Genomic DNA, 23,414 nt, shown 5'->3' with positions numbered 1-23,414 from the left:
ATAATTAACTTTCATTATTTTGTATATGCTGTTTGTGCTGACGTTATTAAAAGTTTTGGTGAATATTAAATATATGTTTTGTACTGTCATGATGTAACCAAATTATACCTTATGCATATTGTTGCTGTTTACTTTGCTTCTTGTTTTTTTTTAATCTAATTAGTGCATTGTTTTCCCCATTACTTCACCCTAATACTGCGTCAACCATATTGTTGTCATTCATTTATAATGTAAGGTTACAACACGCATTAATAATGGAAAGCCTGTATAATAATGCAAGAAATCCCCCCCCCCCCTCCCCCCCAAAAAAAATGTCAGGCTTCTGTTTAATGAATATGAGTTATTTTATACATAGGATATTATGTTCCAAATTGTAATTGACATGAATGCAAATATGTATATAGTTTTAAAAAAATATGTATATGCCCTCAGGTGGGAGTTCTCGGCGCGGCAGACAGTCTCAGGTGCAGTCACCGGTTCCCCCTGTGTCTTCACAACCTCAACAACCACCACAACAACCACCACCAACGCAACCACCACCTCATGCTCCAGTGCTCTCAGTTGTACCACCACCTGTTGTGCCACCAATGGTGCCTGAAGAGACACCAAGTACAATTACTACGTCACCAGCTGCTCCAATACTTGATAAGAAACCTGCTGCAGATGTGAGTATTAGTTTAATTATCATTAATAACTGTTTATATTTAGTTCAGTTAACACTTCACATTTCGCTGATAGACTGGTGTGTTAAAGCTTACTATCACACATTCTAAGAACTTGTGTTTAAAATTTTGCAAGAGGCATGTTTTGTATTTAATAGAGGAGGATATGGGAGTGTACAAATGTTGATACTGTGTGAATTCCAGTTAGTGTGAGGTGGCAGAAGGGCCACTATTCTGTCTCCCATTATCTTTGTACATCTTCCCCGCAGAGGTGAAGTAATTGCCTGTCATTATGATATTCATTAAGATAAGGAGGTTACAGACGTGCTTTCAGACGCCCACTGGCTCAAGAAATTTTCAGTACTTTACAGGGCATAAACATTTAAAATAGTGTTTCAGACCAAGAGTTTATCGATGGTGAATAGCAAGCTTTATGAGATGGGAGCCGGCCAGGTACAGTTAAGGGAATAACTGCCACCTGCAATTTATAACTGAAGGCTTAGAGCTATTGTTTTAGAATCAGCAACACTAGGACTATCTTGTATATGGGGATACCCTTATGTAGGAAAGCATTCCTTTGACAGGTTGCAAGTATTTGGTGTGAGTCAGACACACAGAGCTTTGAGACAGGCCATGTGCATCCTCCTTTTACATCAAAATTTTCAGACCATGAGACACAGTTGTTGAAACATGGACAGCATGGTATGTTGTATGGATGTGATAAGACAAGTTCTGTGGACTTCAACCTGCCATTTGAGGTGATGACAGATTTACATTTTTGTGGTTTTGAGATGTGTGGATTATGGTGCTAGAGGCTTCCAGTTATTTTACAGATTCTGTTTGTTATTGGAGATAAAGACATGTCAAACAGTTGGAAAGAGCCCTCTTCTCTCTACCATATATACCAGGTTTTTGTGGGTTTGAGATGTGTGTATTATGGTGCTGAAGGTTTCCAGGTCATTTTACAGATTTTATTTTGAGATTGGAGATAGAAGACTAATGTCAGATGGTTGAAAAGAGCCCTCTACCATATACACTAGTTAAATATGCACTATGCCAGTCGAATCTTCACCCACAGTTATCATGCATAGAATGGGTAGCATACAACTCTTTAGGCTTATGTTCAAAGTTTCCAAATACAAAGTAGTTCAGCTGAATATCTGAATCTGTGATGGAGACCTGGAGCATCTTGAGATTTTTTATTTAGCTTTTAGTGTCTGTTAATACATTGATTTATTTGAATCCAATCTATTGTTATATGCTGCACCCCCCACCCTCTCTCTCTCTCTCTCTCTCTCTCTCTCTCTCTCTCTCTCTCTCTCTCTCTGACTCTGACACACACACACACACACACACACACACACACACACACACACACACACAGAGAGAGAGAGAGAGAGAGAGAGAGAGAGAGAGAGAGAGAGAGAGAGAGAGTTGATGACTGCAACACCTGATAGTAATATGTTGAAAGAAGTGGTATGGGTTGAGGGGTATGGCAGGAAAGATAAATCGAGACATGGACTCCAAAAGACCCTTAGCACTTCATCTTCGATACTGCGAAACAAATATCTTCTAGTGCAAGTTCCTTGCTTTCCATGTTTTGGGAAGAGGTAGTATGGCCCAAGATAAGAAAAAATTGTATAGTAAACATGGGCTCTAAAGCTCACAGCTCTTAAGCTATACTTTTCAGAGCCCATGTTTGCTAGGCTTTTTTGCTTCGACTGATCTTTCCTGTCATATTCCTGGATATTGTTCAGATTAGATTAGATTTACTTCCATTCCAGGATGTAGAACATGTCAGAAAATTGTTATTGAATTTCAATAACATTGTAAAATATTACTCTTCTCTCCCTGTGGATGATGAATCACCATTTATTGTAGGTTCTAGAGAACAACTGGTTTCAGATATGGGTTCAGCAGTTCCACCACTTACATTAGTGGTAGCAGCAATGCACAGTACTTTCCTACACTAAAGTAAGCTGGTTAATGTGTTCTTAGACATCATTAAAGCAAAAGACAGAATCTGAAAATGAAATAACCTCTAACAATAGCCTATAACACTTCCAGTAACTGTTCACCAAAGTGGATACAGTCATTGGTTGTTCAATAGATGAGTTACAAGCACTCCTAGTTTATAATAAAAGTAACGAAATTTTGGAAGTAATGGTGGATGGTGAAGATAATGCAGTTCAAAGTATGAATAAACAAAAAAAACCTAGAGATTTTTTTCTATATAATGGTTGAAGATGGAGGAAAAATAAAGCAAAAGGAACTTGAACAATTGTTTACATAATATCTCTCATGGTAGACAACTTCCCAAAACTAGTACAGAGTATTTATTCTGTTTTCCACAAAGGGAGACAAGCAAGGCATAAGAAACTATAGACCTGCCAGCCTCCTGTCCGAAATGTAAAATCATTCATGAAAATTATCATCAACTATATAGAAGACAGATTTTCATGAGACAAATAAGCAAACTGACATTAGAAATGGATACAACATACTGGCCCATTTACAGGTCATGAACACAATTACAGAACAGAGTAATGAGTGTTAATTACAACTATGTCTGAGATTCATACAGGGATATGATCCTTCAGCATCAACACAGCGCTGCCAGCATGTCTTCCACTGTTTGTACCCCTTCTGGAAGGCCTCGGGCATCATGCTGTCAAGGGCTCTCGTCAAAGCCTGTTGGATGGCGTTGATGGAGTCAAATCGCTTCCCTTTTAGGCCTGTCTTGAGTTGGGGGAAGAGGAAAAAGTCACTTGGAGCCAAGTTGGGGCTGTAGGGTGGCTGCAGCAGTGTTTTCACATTGAACTTGACCAAAACTTCGGCGGCGGCGCACGGTGTGTGAGCGGGTGCTTTGTCGTGGCAGAGAATCCAATCGCCCTTGATTGACGGGCGAACGCGACGAACTCAATCCCTCAAACGGCAGAGCACTCCAACATAAAAGTCACCTGTGACACTCTGTTCACGAGCAACAAACTCCTTGTGAATCGCTCCTTTACCATTCAAAAAGAGAGAGAGAGAGAGAGAGAGAGAGAGAGAGAAATAAAATCAGCATGCACGTCACACACAACTTGCTCATGCGAGCTTTCTTTGGCTTCGGTGAGGAAGCAGCATGCCATTCTGAACTTTGACGCTTTGACTCAGGATCATACTTGTAGACCCAGGTCTCATCACCAGTAACCACTTTCTCCAGAAGGTTCGGATCGACATTCAACCATTGGAGCATTTCCTGGGAACAGTCATGCGCTGTTTCTTCTGATCCACTGACAAAGCTTTTGGCACACACTTTTCGCATCATCAAATTCTCCGTGACAGTCCTCCACACCATACTCTGACTGAGTCCCAGTTCATCGGCAATTAATCTAGTACTAAGACGACAGTCATTGTTTAAAAGTTCCCGCTCTCTCCACATTTTGATCTGTTCGACGTGATGATGGCCTCCCAGAGCGGTAGTCGTCTTCAACATTCCCGCGGCTATCTTTGAAACGTTTGTGTCACATGAAAACCATTGCACGGGACATAGCTTGTCCCTTAAAGACCTCTTCAATCATACCAAGAGTCTCCATAGCGGTTTTATTCAGTTGCATGCAAAACTTAGTCGCATAACGCTGCTCCAAGTGCTGCTCCATTTTTGCCTCTCCCACTTTTCGACCAAGGTCAATGACATGCACTCACACTGCTAGCGATGTGCACTCTCCAGGGTTCCAGAGGCAACTGCCGCAGTGTCAGTTCGTTCCCTGAGACCCCCCCACTACTTCACCCTCCCAGCAGAACCAGTCCACATGCACTCCCCTACTCAGAAATGAATCAGTCTTGAAACTTCTGAATCACACTTTGTAAGTTGAGAAACGTTTTGGATCCATTTCAACCAAATCTGTAGTAACAACTTGTGAGAAAGAAGACATTAACTTAAACTATATTAGTACATCAGTTAATCTCAATGATTAAGCTTCTGTTAGTCTTGATAAGTATAGTGAAAGAAGAGACATCAGGCAAGGAGATGTCACAGCACTAAAATTATTTTCAGAAGTCATCGAAGAAGTTTTCTGATCATTTGACTGGACACACAAAGAAATTTGTCATAATGAAGCATATCTGACCACCACCTTCCTTTTGCTGGTCAGCATAGTACTATTTGAATACACTGTGAAAAATGAAAGTGTGTGCTGGACCATGGCTCGAACCCAGATCTCTTGCTTATCATAAGCTATCACTTTAACTGCGAGACTATCTGAACTTCCTTCCAGGCCTTACCTGGTCACTGATGTTTCTCCTATTACTACTGATTACTACAAATAAAGGTTTTTCAGTGGAGTTTGTGGGAATGGTGCTACTGGGGTAATAGATTTGGTGGAGGACCATGACTTACCATGACATAGTGAACTGTACCAGTTTATTAAATATGCTGAAGTGAACTGACTAGGGTCAGTTGGGATGAAATCAGTCTCTCTCTCTCTCTCTCTCCCTCTCTCTCTCTCTCTCTCTCTGACAGAGACTGAGAGACAGATTGAACGTAGTTAAGTATAAATCACAGTATTGGAGAAAAAACCTAGTTTAAGACAACCATTTAAAAGGTTATAATATTGTCATATTGTTTTCTCTGATGATGTGTACTACACTACCAGAAAAAACTGCAACACTAAAAAATAATTAATGTAGAGGAATGAACTTTCAAGAATACGGGCTATATAACAGATGTAGGTGATTAACATTGCAAGACCACACGGTACTGTTAAGCGTAAGACAAGCCATGCAGATGTGGAATGTTGATATATTAATAACTGGTTTAACCACCAGAGTATTAAATGAAAGCACACAAAGACGCATGCATTGTGTTGTACATGTGCCAGATGTCAGTTGGTGGGATGGAGTTCCATGCATGTTGCACTTGGTCGGTCAATACAGGTACAGTTAATGCTAATAGTGGATGACGCTGGAGTTGTCGTCCAATGATATCCCAGGTGTGCTTGATTGGAGACAGATCTGGTGATCAAGCAGGCCAAGGCAACATGTTGACACACTATAGAGTAAGCTGGGTTACAACAGCGATGTTTGGTCAAGCGTTATCCTGTTGGAAAAAAACTTGGAATGTTCATGAATGGCAGTGTGGCAGGTCGAATCACCATACTGACATACAAATTTGCAGTCAGGGTGCATGGGGTAGGCACAAGAGTGCTTCTGCTGTCATACAAAATTGCACCCCAGACCATAACTGCAGGTGCAGGCCCAGTGTGTCCAGCACACACAGATTAGTTGCAGGCCCTGTTGGTCTTCTCCTAACCTCTGTACAGCCATCACTGGCGCAGAGACAGAACCTGCTTTCATCAGGAGACACAACAGACTTCCATCCTGCCCTCCAATGAGCTCTCACATGACACCACTGAAGTCGCCAATAGTAGTGGTTTTGTGTCATAGGAATGCACGATACAGTTAGTCGGGCTAGGAGCTGTCCTTGAAGTAACCAATTTGTAACAGTTTCATTGCCACTGTGGTACCAACTGCTGCTCAGATTGCTGGTGCAGATCCTGTATGATTTGCCAGAGACACATGCCAAACGTGATGGTCTTTCCTCTCGGTAATGCCAAGTGGCCATCCAGAGCCCGGTATTCTTTCAACTGTACAGTCTTATGACTGTTGCTGCCAGCAGTTATGTAGGGTGGCTACATTCCTGCCATGTATTTGTGCAATATCACAGAAGGTAAATCCGGCTTCTTGTTGCCCTGTTACATGACCTCTTTCAAATTATGTGAGGTGTTGATAATGGCGTCTTTGTCACCTTAAAGGCATTCTTGACTAACATCAACTCACAACATCCAATTTCATAGGTAAAAAAAAAATCGTATATAATCCATAACACAAAAGTCGCAGAGCTTATACCTTTAGATTGACTGTAATGTGATTTCCAGTTTGGGTTCAAAAATTTAGATAATTTTGTTTCATATTATTTCTAATTGTGTTAACAGACTTTGTGCAGTGCAAATTGGATGTATTGTGCAGGTAACCTGGTAGATGGGGCAACCACAGCTATGAGTATTCATCTTGGGTATTAATAACCAAGATTATTGTATCACCGATAGTGGTACAGTAATATAGGAGCAAAATACAGCTGAAGCGATTATTAATACCCAAGATGGATATATTGTGTTTTTTCAGAGCTTATTGACAATTCATTTTCAGGGAACCAGTCATTAACGTTTTTAAGAAAATTATTTACCTTTTCAACTGTTGAGGTTACTCCATTACTTGTACTCACATGAAAGCGAAGATAAATATTTTTGTTTCTTGGATACATGATGACAGCTCATTTATATATAACAAGAAAAAGAGCAAACTTACTGTTGATTTCTTTGGTAAACCTGTAGCTACCAGCATTATTCCCCATTCTGGATATTCTGTTTCTTTGTGTACGCTCCCTGGGTTTCTTAATGCATCAGTCTGCATCCTTTTAGTTAGATGTGGGGAAAACTTGTTATCAACAAGATCTGTAATAATATTGAATCTTTTTTAGGAGAATTTTGTAAACTGCACAATCGGATGCTTTTGACAAAATTATGGGAAATACTAGTTTTTAGTATTTTGTCACTTAAATTTTATATAATCTGTTTTGTTAATTGAAAAATTTGTGTTCTTTTGAGAGACTGTTTTGAAATCCATATGGAGATTGACTAAGTGTCTTATATTGCCTACACTAAAAAAAGGGTGTATCCTAGGTATATAGATAACTGCTATGTCTTCAGAGAGAGCGCGAGCGAGCGCCCGCGCGCGCACACACACACACACACACACACACACACACACACACACACACACACACACACACACACACACTCTCTCTCTCTCTCTCTCTCTCTCTCTCTCTCTCTCTCTCGCACAAAATACAAATCTCAGAGTCTCTGACACTCTACAGCTTTTGATTTTATCAAAAAACAATGTTTTAGATTTTGTGCAACATGCTACTATCCATACTATCCAAAGGTGCTGAACATCTGCAGAACTATCACTAGAGTCATGAATGGAATTGAGCTGTGCAGACATACTTCCAAAAGTTTACTCCATTGGGTATCAGCGAATGAACATGTGCAAAATATCTTGCTATAGCTGTGCCCAAAACTGACAATTAGTCCTGGTGCAAAAATAGTTCACATTTTTGTCTGTATGTACAGTGAAAACTTAGAACATTTACCCTGCTTGTTATTTCGTATTGGTACTCACTTGTTGTTGTTGTTGTTGTTGTCGTTGTCATCATCGTCATCTTCAGCCAGAAGATTATTGTTATGCAGCTCTCCGTACTAGTCTGTCTTGGGTGTTTCTCCATTTCTGTGCAACTACTGCAACCTTCATCCATTTGAACCTGCTTACCATCATCAAATCTTTGTCCCTTACAATCCTCCACCTGCACCCCTCTACCCTCCATTATCAAATTAACTATTCGTTTATGCCTTAGGATGCATTCTACACGTGGTACACTGTGTATGTATTATTTGTATTAATTTCTACGCAATTTAGCAAGCTATTGTTCCGCACTGACTTGAGAGGTATGTGTTGATGGTACCATTTCTTTCTGTGCCTAAGAAGCAGGAAACATACCAGTAATGGAAAATTTTTTGTCAAGAACATTCCTAGATTTTCTCTGCCACAAGTGCTCAGCTTGATCATAGTTACAGTACTGTTTTGTGCAACTGAGGTGTAGTTAGCAAAGTAAGTAATAACTGGAACAATGCATCTGTTGCCAGTATTTCTTAGTTTGTTTGTGAGTCATTAATATCCCTCCACATAAACTGTGATGCAAAGGTCTTGAGTACATCTGAAGACTCTTTTTTTTTTTTTTTAAATGTGGTAAGGAACAAAATAGTTAGGTACAAAGGTCAGTTTGGTGGTACTTAGTCTTTCTCCTTTTGTCAGTAGAAGAACTATCTAAATCAGTAACTCAAATCAAACTAAGTCTAAAAATAAACCATGGAGTACACTAGGAGAAAGATACTGTATCTACTATCTAGGGACAGCTCTGATAGGTGCAGGCCAGAGAGAGAGAGAGAGAGAGAGAGAGAGAGAGAGAAAGGGGGGGGGGGGGGGCAGCTGGAGGTTGTTAGGTTGTTGACATCTGTGAGGTCTCCCCTCTGGGAGTAACATGTTAAAATCTGATTACAGGGTATATACAACTGGAAAATCTGGTAAAAACCCGGGAATTTTTAAGAATTCCAGGAATTTTCCATTGTTTTAGTTTTCAGTTGTATTTTTGTAGTTTTGACTCATAAGAAATTGACTCTCTAACAAAGAATATAACTATATCTCACTACTGCTGAATAATACTGCAGCAATAAAACATAAACGAGAAAAAGAAAGAAACAAAACTAGAGTTGCAAAGGAAATGCTCCATTTGCAGCAACAAAACACACTGCACTCACAAGTGTCTGCCAACAGCAAAATGTGTCAAAGGCTTTAGGGCAAAGACTAGACAAAACTTCACAACAACAAATTATGAGCGTGATGTCACAGTTGTTTCCATTAGGTTCATTTGAGCAGATGCCAGCAGGCTCAAGCACAGTTGAGTTGCGTATGAGCAGTACCTTCTCTTTGTGTCTCACTTCTGGGTACTTAAAGTGTGCCTTTTAGCTATATCGGCAGTAGCAACAAGCCATATGCTACCAAGAAAAATTTTTCTCACACACCCAACCTCTCAGATTCGCGTACACGCAGATTAATCTGAATTGTGGATGGGAGCGAGTAGTCCCCACTTGACCAGTGTTTATGTGTAGTGATTTTGCTGTTTTCTCTTCATTTACAGCTCTCATGTCAAATGAACAAAAACGGATCTCTGTGGCTGGGAGCCATCAAGTGAATTAAAATACATGCACATTATTACAGAAGGCTAAAGTATGTCATTAGTTACAGTTTTCTTATTTCCACATTTTTGGCTGTCAAGTATCACCTTGCAGAAAATAGTTATTTTTGTCAGTTTGTTAAAGAAATTTGGCTTTTATTAATCTTTCCTACTGAGGCAGTCAACTTATATGAAACGAAGTGTTTGATTCCACACTACAGGCTGGTTTCAACTGTTCACTGAATTTCAACTGCACGTGTTCATCTTTTGGCACATACAGCCTTATGCCATAATGAAGAACCAATCATGAAATAATATGGAAGGAGTGTTCCAAGAAAATTTACATCCCAGAGACCACACTGAAAAGCTTAATATCAGGTTGGGGCCTACTTCGTCAAGAATCTGAACATACGAATCTGTACTTTAAGCCAAATTATGCATTTTAGTATGGTTTATGAAATTCCAATGCTGTTGGAGTATCCTCTGATATCCTGTTTCATTTATGATGTAATTAAGATCTCTTAATCGTAGCTGTGCACTTGCAGTAATGCCTGTTTTCTGGCACTCTGTGGCAAATGGTGAAATGAACCTATTTCTAATGGGTAGCAGGAAAATATTGCGAATGGTTTTTGTTTTAGGGCACAAAAACAACTAGGGTCATATGCGCCTATGTCAAAACTGTGAAACACAGAGATAAAGAGAAGAGTTAAAAACAACTACACGTCGATCCCAATTGACAGAAAGAAGACAGTTAAAAACAGAGATGCGGAGAAAGGTCTATAAAATACGCCATAAAGAAACAGAGGTCCAGAACCAAAAATTAAATGGCCTTGGCCATATTGCTACAACAAATAAAAAGTAAAATTCTGTCGACAGCCCGGTTCATAGTTCGCTAAAACGGCCGATAACTCGGATGGCAAACCCAAGTGGGAATGTAAACAGTGCCATTTCATCAGGATATGGTAGACAGTTAAAAGTTGGCTGCAGTGTTCACAAAGTGGTGGGGGAGCACCACTTAACAAATGGCAATGGCTAAAAAGGCAGTGCCCAATACGCAACCTAGTTAAAATGACCTCCTCGCAGTGGAAGGGCCGAGAGGATTTCATCCAAGACACTGGGGAGAGGCTTCATAACCTGGAACTAATTCCCATGGAGAGAGGAGCAGGGGATGCCAAAGTGACATCACCTCCTGACAGACACCAACACAGAGATCTTCGGAGGGAATATTTGAACTAGTGAGCTGAGGTGCAAGGACTGCAGCCTTGGCAGCAGTGTCAGCACCCTTGTTTTCTGTCAGACTGACATGACCAGGAACCCACATAAACAGCACAGTGGCTCCATCAAGAGTGAGGAAGTGACAGTTTTCCTCGACTCGTTGCACTAATGGATGGGCGGTGTATAACGCACAAAAGCTTTGAAGGGCGCTGAGAGAGTCTGAGCAGATGACACAATTTAAATTCTGTGTTGCCGGATGTACTCCGTGGCCTGATACAGGGCGAAGAGGTCTGCTGTAAATACTGAGCACTGTGCCAGAAGCCAATACTGAACAACATCGGTGCAAGTGATGAAGGCACACCAACACTACAGTCAGTCCGAGAGCCATCCAGTGCACACAAAGGTACAGTCGTGAAGTTCCATGTGAAGGTCATGTAAATGAAGGCAATAGAGGGAGGTTGGGGTAGTAGTGTCCTTAGTAAGCAATTGAAGGCCAAGATGAACATGGGCCGCTGTATGAAGCCAAGATGATGGAAGGTTCACACCCACCAGGAAAGTTGCAGGTAGTGTGAAGTTCAGCTGCTGGAATATGGATGCCTCAGTCCAACAAGGAACTGGGACACAGTGAGGTAAAGAGGAAGTTTGATGAATGGAACATTCTGCAGCAGTAAGGAAAACGTTTGTAAGATAGTCCATCTGGTCATCACAATTGGAGAAATCTTGTTTGTCGACTGTCACCACGGAGGAGTAAAGCTGCCAGTCGGCCATACTAAGCCGTCATTTGGGTGTGCACGCAGGTGGGGTACAAGTCAGAAAATGGGTAGCACATTGGAAATGATCAGTCGAGTAGATGTCGGAAAGAATGGACCACTCGATTGCAAATGGTGGTTTGAAAAGCGTTGCTTTCAAAGTAAATTTCCTTTTACGCAAGATAAATTATGTTGTGTATGAGGATGTGCGATGAATTTCTTAAATCACACAGCATCTAACTCTCATTTAAAACTTAACATTTTGAGGACTGGCCACTTAGAAGAATTTTGAGTCCAGAAAATGAGACACGTGTCATTATTGAAGTTTTACTGGCATTTGTGTGATAGGTCTGTGACTGTAACACATACAGAAAATGACCAACATTATAAGTGAAGGCTTAGCTTTTCTTGTAGCTTATTGATCTTCGAGACCAATATTATATGAAGAAGCCTAGCTTTTCTTGTAGCTACACCATGTATATTAAATTAAACCATTGACTTTTCCTATTTGTCTGTTCGCACTACTTAACAGTGATGATGCTATTGGCTGTCTACATCACGTGCCCTATGCTCTGAATATGCGCTGTCATCGGCTGGCGAGATTACTTGACATGAGCTATGACTGGCTTACAAGAGGACATTGCAATCTCGATTTCAATGCTTCAGAAACTGACGTGCTGTTTTTGGTGGAATTCGAATTTGTACTTTCATAATACAAAAATATGCAGCATATCCTAATGCGAAAATATGCAGCGTACTTGTTGTTGCGCATCTAAGATCTTTCAAATATGTTCTACGTCAGTTTATAGAACTTTAACCATTCAAACGGTTGATACGTTTTACAGTTCCGAGGGAAAGAATACAGTCACTTAACATGGAAAAAATGTATTTTCATCTGGGAAAAAAACTATTTTCAACTGGGTAATTTGGGAAGAATCCAGGAATTTTTTTCCTTGTCCGTGTAGACGTGCCTGATTAACAAATTACCAATGCCTGATCTCATTTGAATTATATAATTTGATGCAGATGATAAAATACATCTGCAAAGACAGAAATAATCGTGAATTAATATTGTACATGGTGGCAAAAATAAAACTGACCTGAAAAGCAATTTTATTTTTCATAGGTAATGACATTGATGCCAGAAGAAAAGGACCGCGCTGCACCTTCCCCTTATTGTGATTTCTGTCTTGGTGATGCCCAGGAGAATAAGAAGACTGGTCATTCAGAGGAACTGGTGTCCTGTTCAGACTGTGGACGCTCAGGTAGGCGGACAACTCCACCTCCTTCTCGGAGAGCCCGTGGTAAAGGACGATCACGTCGGAAAAATGATCCATTTTTTGTTGCTGAAAGCAGTTGATTCTTTTCTTTTTCGTAATGCTTCCCAGAATTATAGCCTGATTTCATTTGAATGTAGAGTTTTATGCAGGTGGCAATAGCATCTGCAGAGATATAAATCTGAGGGAGCTGTTGTCAAGTAGAGCAAAGTGAAATTCTTATTGTTAATTAAAAAAGATTATTTATTGTGATACATGATGTTTTGTGAAATGTTGCCACATAGAAATATATATGCAGCTATAAAATTACTGTGTGGAAGCTACTATTTCCCACTTCAAACCGTTTACTGCAATTTGTGATCTTGATGATACTGGAAAGCTCTTGAGATTTTTACTAGAACAGCATAAGGGTAGTTACAAATCTCCATAACAGTTGTTACTTCAAATAATCTGAAGTGACTTAACAAATATATATTGTTACTCTATGAGAAAAGTCAAATTCTGACTTCCTTTTAGGATATCTCAGGACAAAAGCAGTTCATATCTGATTATTGACGCATCTTCAGGCCTTAGCGTAGATAGCTCAATTTGGTGTTTTAAGTTTAACATTCTTATTTCCGCTAACACGAAGAAACATATCTGACAGCAGAGATGCAATTGTATTCATTGTAGATCAGGCTAAAATGCCTAAGTATCTGTGATAATAAACATGTGAGTCTCACAAACAATATTCAGAAAATTTTCTTCTTGTTTATAGGGCTATAGTGCAATTTTTTAACAGTGCTGTTGGAGTTTAAATAATTATACATTTTAATATAAATATCTGAAGAGCTTATATTATCACTGAAACTTATTTATGATAAGAAAAGAATTTTCCAAATTTTGTAGTTTTGTTTTAAGTATTAGGAAAAAATCAACATTTTGTGTTAGAAAATATGGTATAAAAATACAAACAAAAGAGCTTCCATAAAAAAATGTATGTGAAAGAAAAAAATTGTGAAAGTCAAGTGCAAAAGTTATTTATCAAGGACTAATTTTTTTTTTTTTTCCACAACATTAAGACATTTATATCCTGTGACATTGCACATAGTGCAATTGGTTTCCAACAGAATAACAGGCAGAAATGGTTGCTTCACTGGGTTTGTTGCTGTTTTTGGAAGTGATTTGAAAAAAGTTTTTTCTTCTTTTTCTACATGCAGAAAGGTTATGTAGTTTAGATAACATAAACGCTAATTCTCTGACTTAGTCAGTTCACAGTTGAGTTCTGTAGAAACAAGTGTGAAAAATATGCTTACATCCATAGAAGAAAAATATTCATTCATTTCTGTACTACAGATCAGCAGGACAGCACTCAGAATATCTCTTGTTATCATCCTAATGCGATTTTTTGTGAATTAAAGACCTGAAAAAGTTACAGAAATTGCAAATTTTCTATTTATAAGCATATGCATTTTTTGCCTAGAAATGGAAAAGATGTTTAATGAAGTGATCCCAACCTGCTTACAGCATTGTCATTATACAGCCATTTACAAACAATTTTAAGAGTTTGTTGAACAATTTAGAGTGTGTATTTTTTACAAAATGAATGAATCAAAATATAGATAAAGTCTCTATGATGCACATAGCAGAGAAATCTTCCATAAACAGCAAGTACAGTTTTATTCACCATGAAATTTCATGAGTATGCTGCAGTAATGGAATTTAATTTCAGTTTAGATCACTTTATCTTTTTTAATATCAAATTAGCTACTATTACTTATAAAGTTGTTCCTTCAACTTGAAATATGTAAATTGTTAATGAATAACTGTATGCAGCAGTTACAGTTATTAATCATTAAGATTGGATTGTATTCTACATATGAGTGGAAAGAATGACTGACATGTAAAAGTTTAGTTCTCTAATTCATTATGTCATATCGGTACGTATGTTTGATGCACAAAAGTCTGTCATGATAATGGAGTAATTTGAAATTTTATATTGGAGGAGGTCAGGTATCATTTGTGTTACAATTGTCAAATTTTACTGTGTTGTTTGTGACTGCTGACTTACTATGTAACCCAAAGTTCATATTGTAATAATGAATGGGAATAGACAAAGTTTTGAGTGATAAAACAGTTTGAAGAGATTAAGAATTTATTGTAGCTTTTGCTTTGATTATCAAAATTTTGATAGCTAAACATAGCAATTTTGCTATTCTAAAATAATTATTTGTAACTGTTGAGTCAATCACGTGGTGACCTTGAGGCATACATCATAAAGCAGAAGCCACTTTGATGTGGCAGTATGAGACTTGATACAGTAATTGTATGTGATCTGACATAGGAGGAACTCATACAAAGTAAGGTGGGGGAAGAAAAGGCAATGTGAAGAAAAGAAACTTATTGCTACAAGACAGATGGACATCAAATAAATGTAGAAAGAGGCACAACAGAAGACTTACGCAGTTAAGCAGAGAGAGAAGAAAAACTAACACTAAAAAAAAGAAGACTGTGAGAAAAGGAGGAGAAGTGCATTAGGATACACAATGTCCTCTCAGGGTTTTCAGTTATTCTGAATACCTCTCCCTTGATAAGACATTCCTATATTATTCTTTCCATATCCTTACACCACATTTCTAGACAACCAGTACTTGACATACTACCAGTTTCAATCAGTTATAGAGTTTTCCATGGTAAATCTATTCTGTGTTAACCATCACCTCCAAAACATCACATAAAATGTGGTTCCTCATATCAAAAATGCAGTCAGCTTCATCTGCCATTTCTCTGTTGTATTCCCATCCTGCAGAATGAGCATCTATTCATAACTATGTATCTACTTGTACCAAATTACATTGAACATTTTCTCACTTAGCAACTGACATAATTGAAATAAATATTGTTGTTCTAAGTTTCCACAGCCATGCCATCGTAATCCACATAATTTCCTTTTAGTGTACACTGACTGTTTATTAAATTTGTATTTCTTTCTTGTATGTGATCTTGTTCACTGAGACATCAGTGTCTCTAGTGCTCTTAAAACATTTTGTACAGTTGCGAAACACAACTGTTTTTACACTTAAATTATGCCAAGCTTCTCAGAAGACAAATTTTCCCTAGCTTCACTAGTCTTTCATGAACAGATTACTTTTTTCTGAGATTGTCAACCAGTGACAAAACTGTACTGACAGTAATGATGTTACTATTCCTGTGTGTGCTGCTTTTGTTCAGTTATTGAAAAGATGCCAAAAATTCCAGATTTGCTAAATTAACTGTATTGACTTTCTGACCCCCCGCCGTCTCTCTCTCTCTCTCTCTCTCTCTCTCTCTCTCTCTCTCACACACACACACACACACACACACACACACACACACACACTGCTGTTTCAAATCTCCAGAAACATAAATCAGCTGTTACAATATGTGCATTTCTGTAACCTAGTTAGAATGAATTTTAATACTCCTTTAATGGCTACCTTTGTCCTTTCTTCATTATGCATTCTTTTCCTTAGTCATTCACATCATTTTGCACTAACTATGAAATTCATAAACCTTTCGCTACTCACTGTTCCTTTAAATGTAATTCGTCTATATTAATGAACTGCAGTGTTTCATGTCTTCCCTTGTTTTCGTCCATTTAGAACTCCATCATCTTTTTCAAGGTTTTTTTTTTCTCTTTTTTCTTTTCTCTCTTGCTCATATAGATTTGAGCTATTGTCAGAAAGTTTGATGAACTGTAAAGTTAATTTTAAAAAACCTTGCTTTTTAGTGTGTCTTATTCATAGTTTACCATTTCATTGCTGAAAATAGTGGAAATGTGCTCTTTTGTATCATTGTTTTTGTTTTGTCACCTTTTGATAACTGTTTTCCTTTCTGTAGTTTAGCTCTTAGGCATATTGTACAATTCAAACTACAAATGAATATATAACTGAATTGAGTGGGCACAGTACAAATATTACGAAAGTTCCTCATAATAAAATGTTGACTCACCATTATTAATTACCCACCACATCACTTCTTTATGATATTTGATTTTTACTATAAAAAAAATCAGTATAATGGTACAAACATGTGTCTTTTCATATTGGTACTGAGAAAGTGATGTAGAAATGAAGTGTTTTTTGTTTTTGTTTTTTTTCCGTGTATGTTAATACTATTTGTTAGAAGAGTTAATTTTTGCAGCATATAATGTTTGTCTATTATTTATATGGCAGCAAATAGCTCATCGCCCATCCCCCCCCCCCCTCCCCCCCCCCCCCCCCCCCCCCCCGCCACATTTTTCCCCTAACCTTATATCCTGCTCTTCCTTTACCTACCCTTACTAGTGCACTTTCTCTCATTGATATTTTTATCCTCATTTGCATATGTCTTTTGAGATTGAATCAGGAGGCATATAATACACATTCCAAGATTCGTTAGGATTAGTGGTGTTACACTTGATATCTACTGTTTAGATCTTCCTTCTTCTCATCTTCTCTTTTGCACCACTATTCTTTTTGTAGTCATATGCCATTCTTCTTCCTCCACTTCCGCTTCTTGTCCATTTATTTCACAACAGTTAGCATTGCCACTCTGATTATGCCAGTTTTTTTTTATGCTGTGATTATGCCATTACAGAATAAGATCTAATTCTTTGATTACTTTGAACCTTATATTAGGGGATAAATGAGACAAAATATTTCAAGAATGCATAGTATACAAAATGAGAGAGAGATATGGTTATTATGTTAAGCTTTTAATGTTATAGAAAATGGACAATTGAAGTTGCTTATCTGTTTTCATGAGTAATTGTTTAAGTAATCAGTTTTCTTGGATATTATATATCTGTAAAATTAGCCATTCAGTCCTGGTAAATGTTAGGTAGTGAAATATCTCAGCAGTAAGCTCACAACTTGTTTAACTTGATACAATATCAATATATAACCAATCATGCAGAAAATTGTTGCTTGGATATGCCTGTCATTCTATAGAGCTGCAGTGATATTTATCTGTAGCATAGAAGGGAAACTGTGCTCATTCCCTCGATTTTGTAGACCTACTCATATATTGGAGCTTAGAATTTGGCAGTTAATTTTATTTGGGGTAGAAGGGTAACATCGCCTTAATAATGTCTGAAGCAGGAGTCCATAGAACTAGTCAGATAAGCTGACATACAAATTTCAAATTGCAGTTGTCACATCAGGGTATGAATTCCACATATCACGCTAATGTATGTAAATTGGTTTTATTGTGCCATGGTTCTGAGCGTTGATGTCCTTACTGTAAATTTAGTAATATATGGACTTAGTAGAAGGTACTGAGAAAGCGCAGATGGAAGATCTATTAGTTGGCCTGCAAGTTTTGTTCATTAATTTACAATAGCTTGAGTGCTAGAGACCTCTCTATCAAGAGGAATGGTCACAAATTGTTGTACCAGCAACACAAACTATCATGATGATTGTTGTGCTGTGAGAAGTGTGTACTTGTAGCTTCATTCATTTCCTTTTTTTTCCCCCATCAGTGTAGATGGAAACTAGCTTACCTACAGATACTGAGCTTGTCATTCCCACTTGGGCTTCATCATTTTATGTAACAAATATTTTATAGATTATGTTCCAAAATTTAGTAATTTTTTATTGATTAAAATGCCATTAGTAAGAGACATTTTATATAAAATGCCATTAGTAAGAGACATTTTATATAAAATATGAAGATACATCACAAACATCTCAATAATTACATGCGACTTTTTAAATGACTGTAATTAAATTCCAAATATATTCACACATTTTTTATGGCACTGATTGGAAATTAAACCTAGATATGACATGTCATTATATGCCACAACTGCTGTTGGCTTTGACATCTCTCAATGTAATTTGCTTACAACCTTTACTGTGGGCTTTGTTATTTGTGCCCAAGATACAAATGTTTGTCATATCTTTCCATAGAAATGTTGTTCCTTTCCCCTGCTGAAAGGCAGCAATTTTCCCTCTTGTGCTTCATATTACAACATGATAGAGGCATGTCTCTTCCAGATAGCATCACAAGTATGCAAATATCAGACCTGTGAGAAATAGGTAGATCAGTTAGTCGAGGAGAGAAGTGTAGGAATCATCGATGGCCAAACCCTTTGTTCAGAACTGAATTTACAACTGCCATTACAATCTGAATTAATGGAGGCCCGTCTTTGTATGTTTTGTCAAATTTGGTTCCCTTCCATGTGTATATTATGAGAGATCACATACTCCTGCTTCATGACTTCAAAGCTTGAATGTTTTGATTCTAAACCTTACTCTTTTCACTGGTACATACTTCGCTCACTCTTCAACCAATAACACAAAACAATAATAAACAAAGTTCAGATTGTTTCAAGTGTTGTTGCTAACATACTCTAGTTCTTGGTGTTATGTTAAGTGATTACTTTTGTTGATAGCCTTTTTATTGTTTCATTTCTTCATTTCTTCTTTTACCTTTTGTTCTGCTTTTCTGCAGCCTTCAATTTCTTTTGCTGCCACTGGATTCTTACAAAGTTTAGCTATCATTTTCAGTATGTCATTGTCTGTTTGCTCATTATGGCTATGTGGTGATGGAAGGTCCGTGGTGGAATATAAATAATGAAGGATTTAAAAGCGATAACTCAACTTGTAGTTTGAGGTGTTGAGTAGTAAATAGGCGACACAAAAACAAAACTGAAAATGTTATGAAACTTTTGACGATTGTCCTCCTGGTGACCTAACTTGTACAGAAAACACATATCCACAGACAGCCTTCATGGCTACATTGCCCCAGCCAACTACATTGTACTTGCAGTGCAGCTCAAGTTGATGAGAAATAAGTATGTTGACCACCACTTATCAGCAAGAAAGTGCCAAACTATTTTAATTCTTTTAAAATTACTGTTTATGTCCGTTTCTTGTCAATTCTTAGTCTCTTTATAATTTCATGTTGCAAAAGTGTTTGCAATGCTCTACCATGTACATATCTTAAAAATATTTTTAACTATCTTTTTCAGTCTTGTATTACCTATTTCTGATCTTTGTGCCTTTTTTCTCCACCCACTGGGAAAGAATTTTTAGTAGCTTTTATCAGTCTTCATAGTTAAGTCTTTGAGGGAGCAAAGGATCTCCTTTAATGATAATTCGTCTCAAACAACATTGTAGACTGTTAGGCCACAAGTTATTTTCACTTAATCTAAATTCTTAAAATGATGCAGAATATTAGTGCAGCATCATCATGCCATTCAGATGACAGCATATTTTTTCCAAGAGCACAGAGTTGTTCTATTGTAATGTATATCTTAAAACTTGTTGGTTACAATAGTCAAAGGATTCGAGTAGTTTACAATCTGTCCCTATCAGAAATTTAATATACAGAACATATTCATAATAAACCACTCGTGAAGGCATTTTTCACAAAAACATTAAGAAAACAAAATAATAGGAAATATATACTCAGAAAAAAATATTTTTGCTTACTTCTTTATATGATAAGTTTTCTCTGATATTCACCTATGTTAGATATCTTTTGTGCTAGTTCCATAAGGGAGTCCATAGTTCATTTGTGTTGTTAATATAGCAGAATCCAAGGAGGGTCAACCTCATAGGTGATATTACAGTATTAGAATTGCCCATTTTTCAAACCTCGAGGAACAATGACTAATCTGAATTATGCATTACAGATTTGTTTGTAGATGTATTTTTAAAATTTTATATAAATAATGTGATATTACTTCCAAAGCGTGTTGATATGATAATTTTTGTCTTATTTATTTATTAGTTTGCATTTTTATCAAACAGTGTATTTAAATATGTTGTTTTTACTGAAAATATTTCATGTTAACATTGTTGTATTTGCACTTCTTTAATCATCTCTCTCATTAAAACATGTACGTACCTATGTGAGTGGCATTCTCACTATGTTCTTCAAATTATTAGATAATTCTAATTTAAGTATGAAACTTAGGCATTAAAAAGCTTAAACCAGAATGCTTTTCACCATGATTTTATAGTGTTTGTGATATACAATTTTCTCATTGTACTGAATATGTTTTCATGCTATGTATAACACTCCAACCACCACAACTGTCAATACCCCCAAAGTTGTTTTGAAATTCTTATCTTTATTCGATGGGTTTATAAACATACTGACACTGTCAAGTGATCCGTAGGTAGGAAATGCACTTGATAAAAGTATCGGAGAATCCTGTATTCAATAAACAATTGCTGAATTTTGAAATTAGTTATGAGAGTGGCAGACTTTTGTTTGGCCTTGTCTGCATTAGGTACATAGAGAACACAAGATTATGTGTGATGTACACATTATGAATAAATGCAGTTGGCAGTTGATTGTGCAGTTGTTTTTATTATTGTTAGGTATTTCAAGTAATGAAGTTCAGAACTTTATAATTTTTGTTGTTGGTAACCAAAGTGTTTGGGAAGTACATCTTCCAAACTTAGTAGTGTTCACAAAAAAGGAACAATGATGAAAAGAAATAGTTTTGCTTGTTATATTATAATGTTGCATGGTGTTATAAAATTATTTTCACATAGTCTGCATGTTTTACCTGTGTTCCACTTTTACTGTTTGTATGACTGCCATTTGAATGCTTATAATATTTCAAACTTTTGTCTGAGAGCCATATGGTTAAAACACGTGCCTTTTCAATCAGAAGTAATGATTGTAATACATTACCATATATTTTACTTTATATATACACAGATTTATTGAGATTTAATGTGTAGACCATTTGATTCTTAAGCTATCCAGGGAGGGAAATAACGGTATTTTTTCTTACTTATAAAATTTTTAAACTGTTTATGTTATTAACACAGATGATTAGCCTCTGTGGAAGTAATGGAAAAAACACCAAAACATTCAACATAATTATTAATGCACTTCGTTAGTCTCATTAGAACTATCAACTTTGTCAATCTTAATAACTTTTGAGTGGCAGTCCTTACATTTCATCATTTTTCCTTTTTTTGATTTGTAAGTTTTTTATATTTTTGTATGAAAATCCTTACAGTATTGCAGGAAAAATTCTGGAACACCAAAACTTGTGGAACAACAAACAAGAGCTTAAGAACTTAGTTCCTAAATTTTGTGTGGCTGTGGGTGTGTGGCTGGATGTGTGCATGAAAATTAAGAAAGAGCAGTATGAATGAACACCATGCAGCTGTTGCTACAGAATATTCATTTATATTTTCTGTCTCTGAATTGTTTAATTTTGAAAAAATGATAACTATGGAAAAGAACTTGTATATAAATAAGTAGCAGATACTTCTGACATTTGAACAACATTTTGTTTTAAATGTATGATTGCCGTTTTACATTAAAAAGTATCAGACATATTTTGTCAAAATATAAATAAAAATTTAATGTTCTGTAGTAGTTACAGCTTATATTTGCTGTTAAGTATTAGTAGTAAATGAAATACTCACTTGTGATAGTTTGTAATGTGCATTACTTTCCAGCACTATGTTATTCAAAATAAATTGTTAGTTGTTGCTCTCATCTTATTCTGCCTTTTGCTGTTAGAAGATCTATTATTTTGTAAAAAAAATGTTTATATTCTGCAATGTATAATATATTGAAAACTTCTTTTTTGATGTTTCTTAAATTACTTAAAATGTTGTCATTGTAAATTCGTGTTGCACATACGTTATGAGTTATTCTCAGAATCAGGCACTTAACTGCTTCTCATTGATTTCATTAAACTACTATGTAACTGGTAATGCAATCCACTGGAATCATACAGTAGTCATGTGTAACACAGACTTGCAGTCCAGCTTTGTAGAATGGTGAATTGATTTATGTCCTCACTGTATTTCTCTGGCTGTCACTGCATATGATTTAAAGATTGATATTTTGTATTGTATTTCTGTCTGTACTTGTGTTCTGTAAAATAATTTTGCTCATTCTGCAGTTTGGTAATGAACAGTACATTTGTCCTTCATTCCCTTGAAAAAAATAACAATAAATACACTTTTAGTCAAACAAATATGTGAATATTAATTTTCCTATTCTTAAAAGTGTGCCGAGGACCTGTGAAGTGGCACGTGTGCTGTTCTTTGTTGTTTTTCTCATTTTATGTATGGACACAGGCACATTCAGTAATTCTGACAGTCAGAGAACATTCAGTGCTAGCAAGTGTGAAAATTCACCGTTCTTCGGCACAGTATGATTCCTTATTGCATTTTCCCCCTTTAATGCGACTTTCAGCAGGTAGGTGTTAATTCACCAAAGTTTTGCTGGTATCTTATTTTTTTAAAGTTATGTAATAATCAGATGAATTTCATTCAGTTCTTTGACCACTTGGACATCTATACTCAAGGCCCCATTGCAGACCTTATACACACAAACTGGAATAAAATATTTCTGTCACATTCACATAACTCATGATCATCCAAGACGATATAAATCAAACAAATATGAGCAACAAAAAGCGAAAGAGCCAAAAAAATTTTGTTTCACACACACACACACACACACACACACACACACACACACACACACACACAGTTCTAGGGTGTGGGAAATGAATTAATTGAATGTGTAGCATGTAGTATTCATAACAAAATATTGTTGATTTCAAATGATTGAATACTTTTTATTATTTGTTAGGTCAGGTATCAGATGCCTCTGTTGATACAGTAAAATGCTTTAGAAACAGATTCACATGATTTGGCAAAATTGATAGTACACATAGTAATTAATG

At 36.8% G+C, this 23,414-nt stretch overlaps 1 protein-coding gene across 3 annotated transcripts in view; it reads left to right on the top strand.

The window, feature by feature from the left end:
- Window positions 1-23,414, top strand: part of LOC124594894 (zinc finger protein ubi-d4) — a 256,583-nt gene that overhangs the window by 191,036 nt on the left and 42,133 nt on the right. For all 3 annotated transcript variants that reach the window (XM_047133370.1, XM_047133369.1, XM_047133367.1), the window contains 2 exons: window positions 433-665; window positions 12,586-12,724. In XM_047133370.1, coding sequence (XP_046989326.1) covers window positions 433-665; window positions 12,586-12,724 — 372 coding nt within the window. The remainder of the gene's footprint in view (window positions 1-432; window positions 666-12,585; window positions 12,725-23,414) is intronic.

Source organism: Schistocerca americana, chromosome 2, assembly GCF_021461395.2.
Source record: "Schistocerca americana isolate TAMUIC-IGC-003095 chromosome 2, iqSchAmer2.1, whole genome shotgun sequence".
Lineage (NCBI taxonomy): Eukaryota > Metazoa > Arthropoda > Insecta > Orthoptera > Acrididae > Schistocerca > Schistocerca americana.
This window is presented reverse-complemented; position numbering and strand designations above follow the sequence as displayed.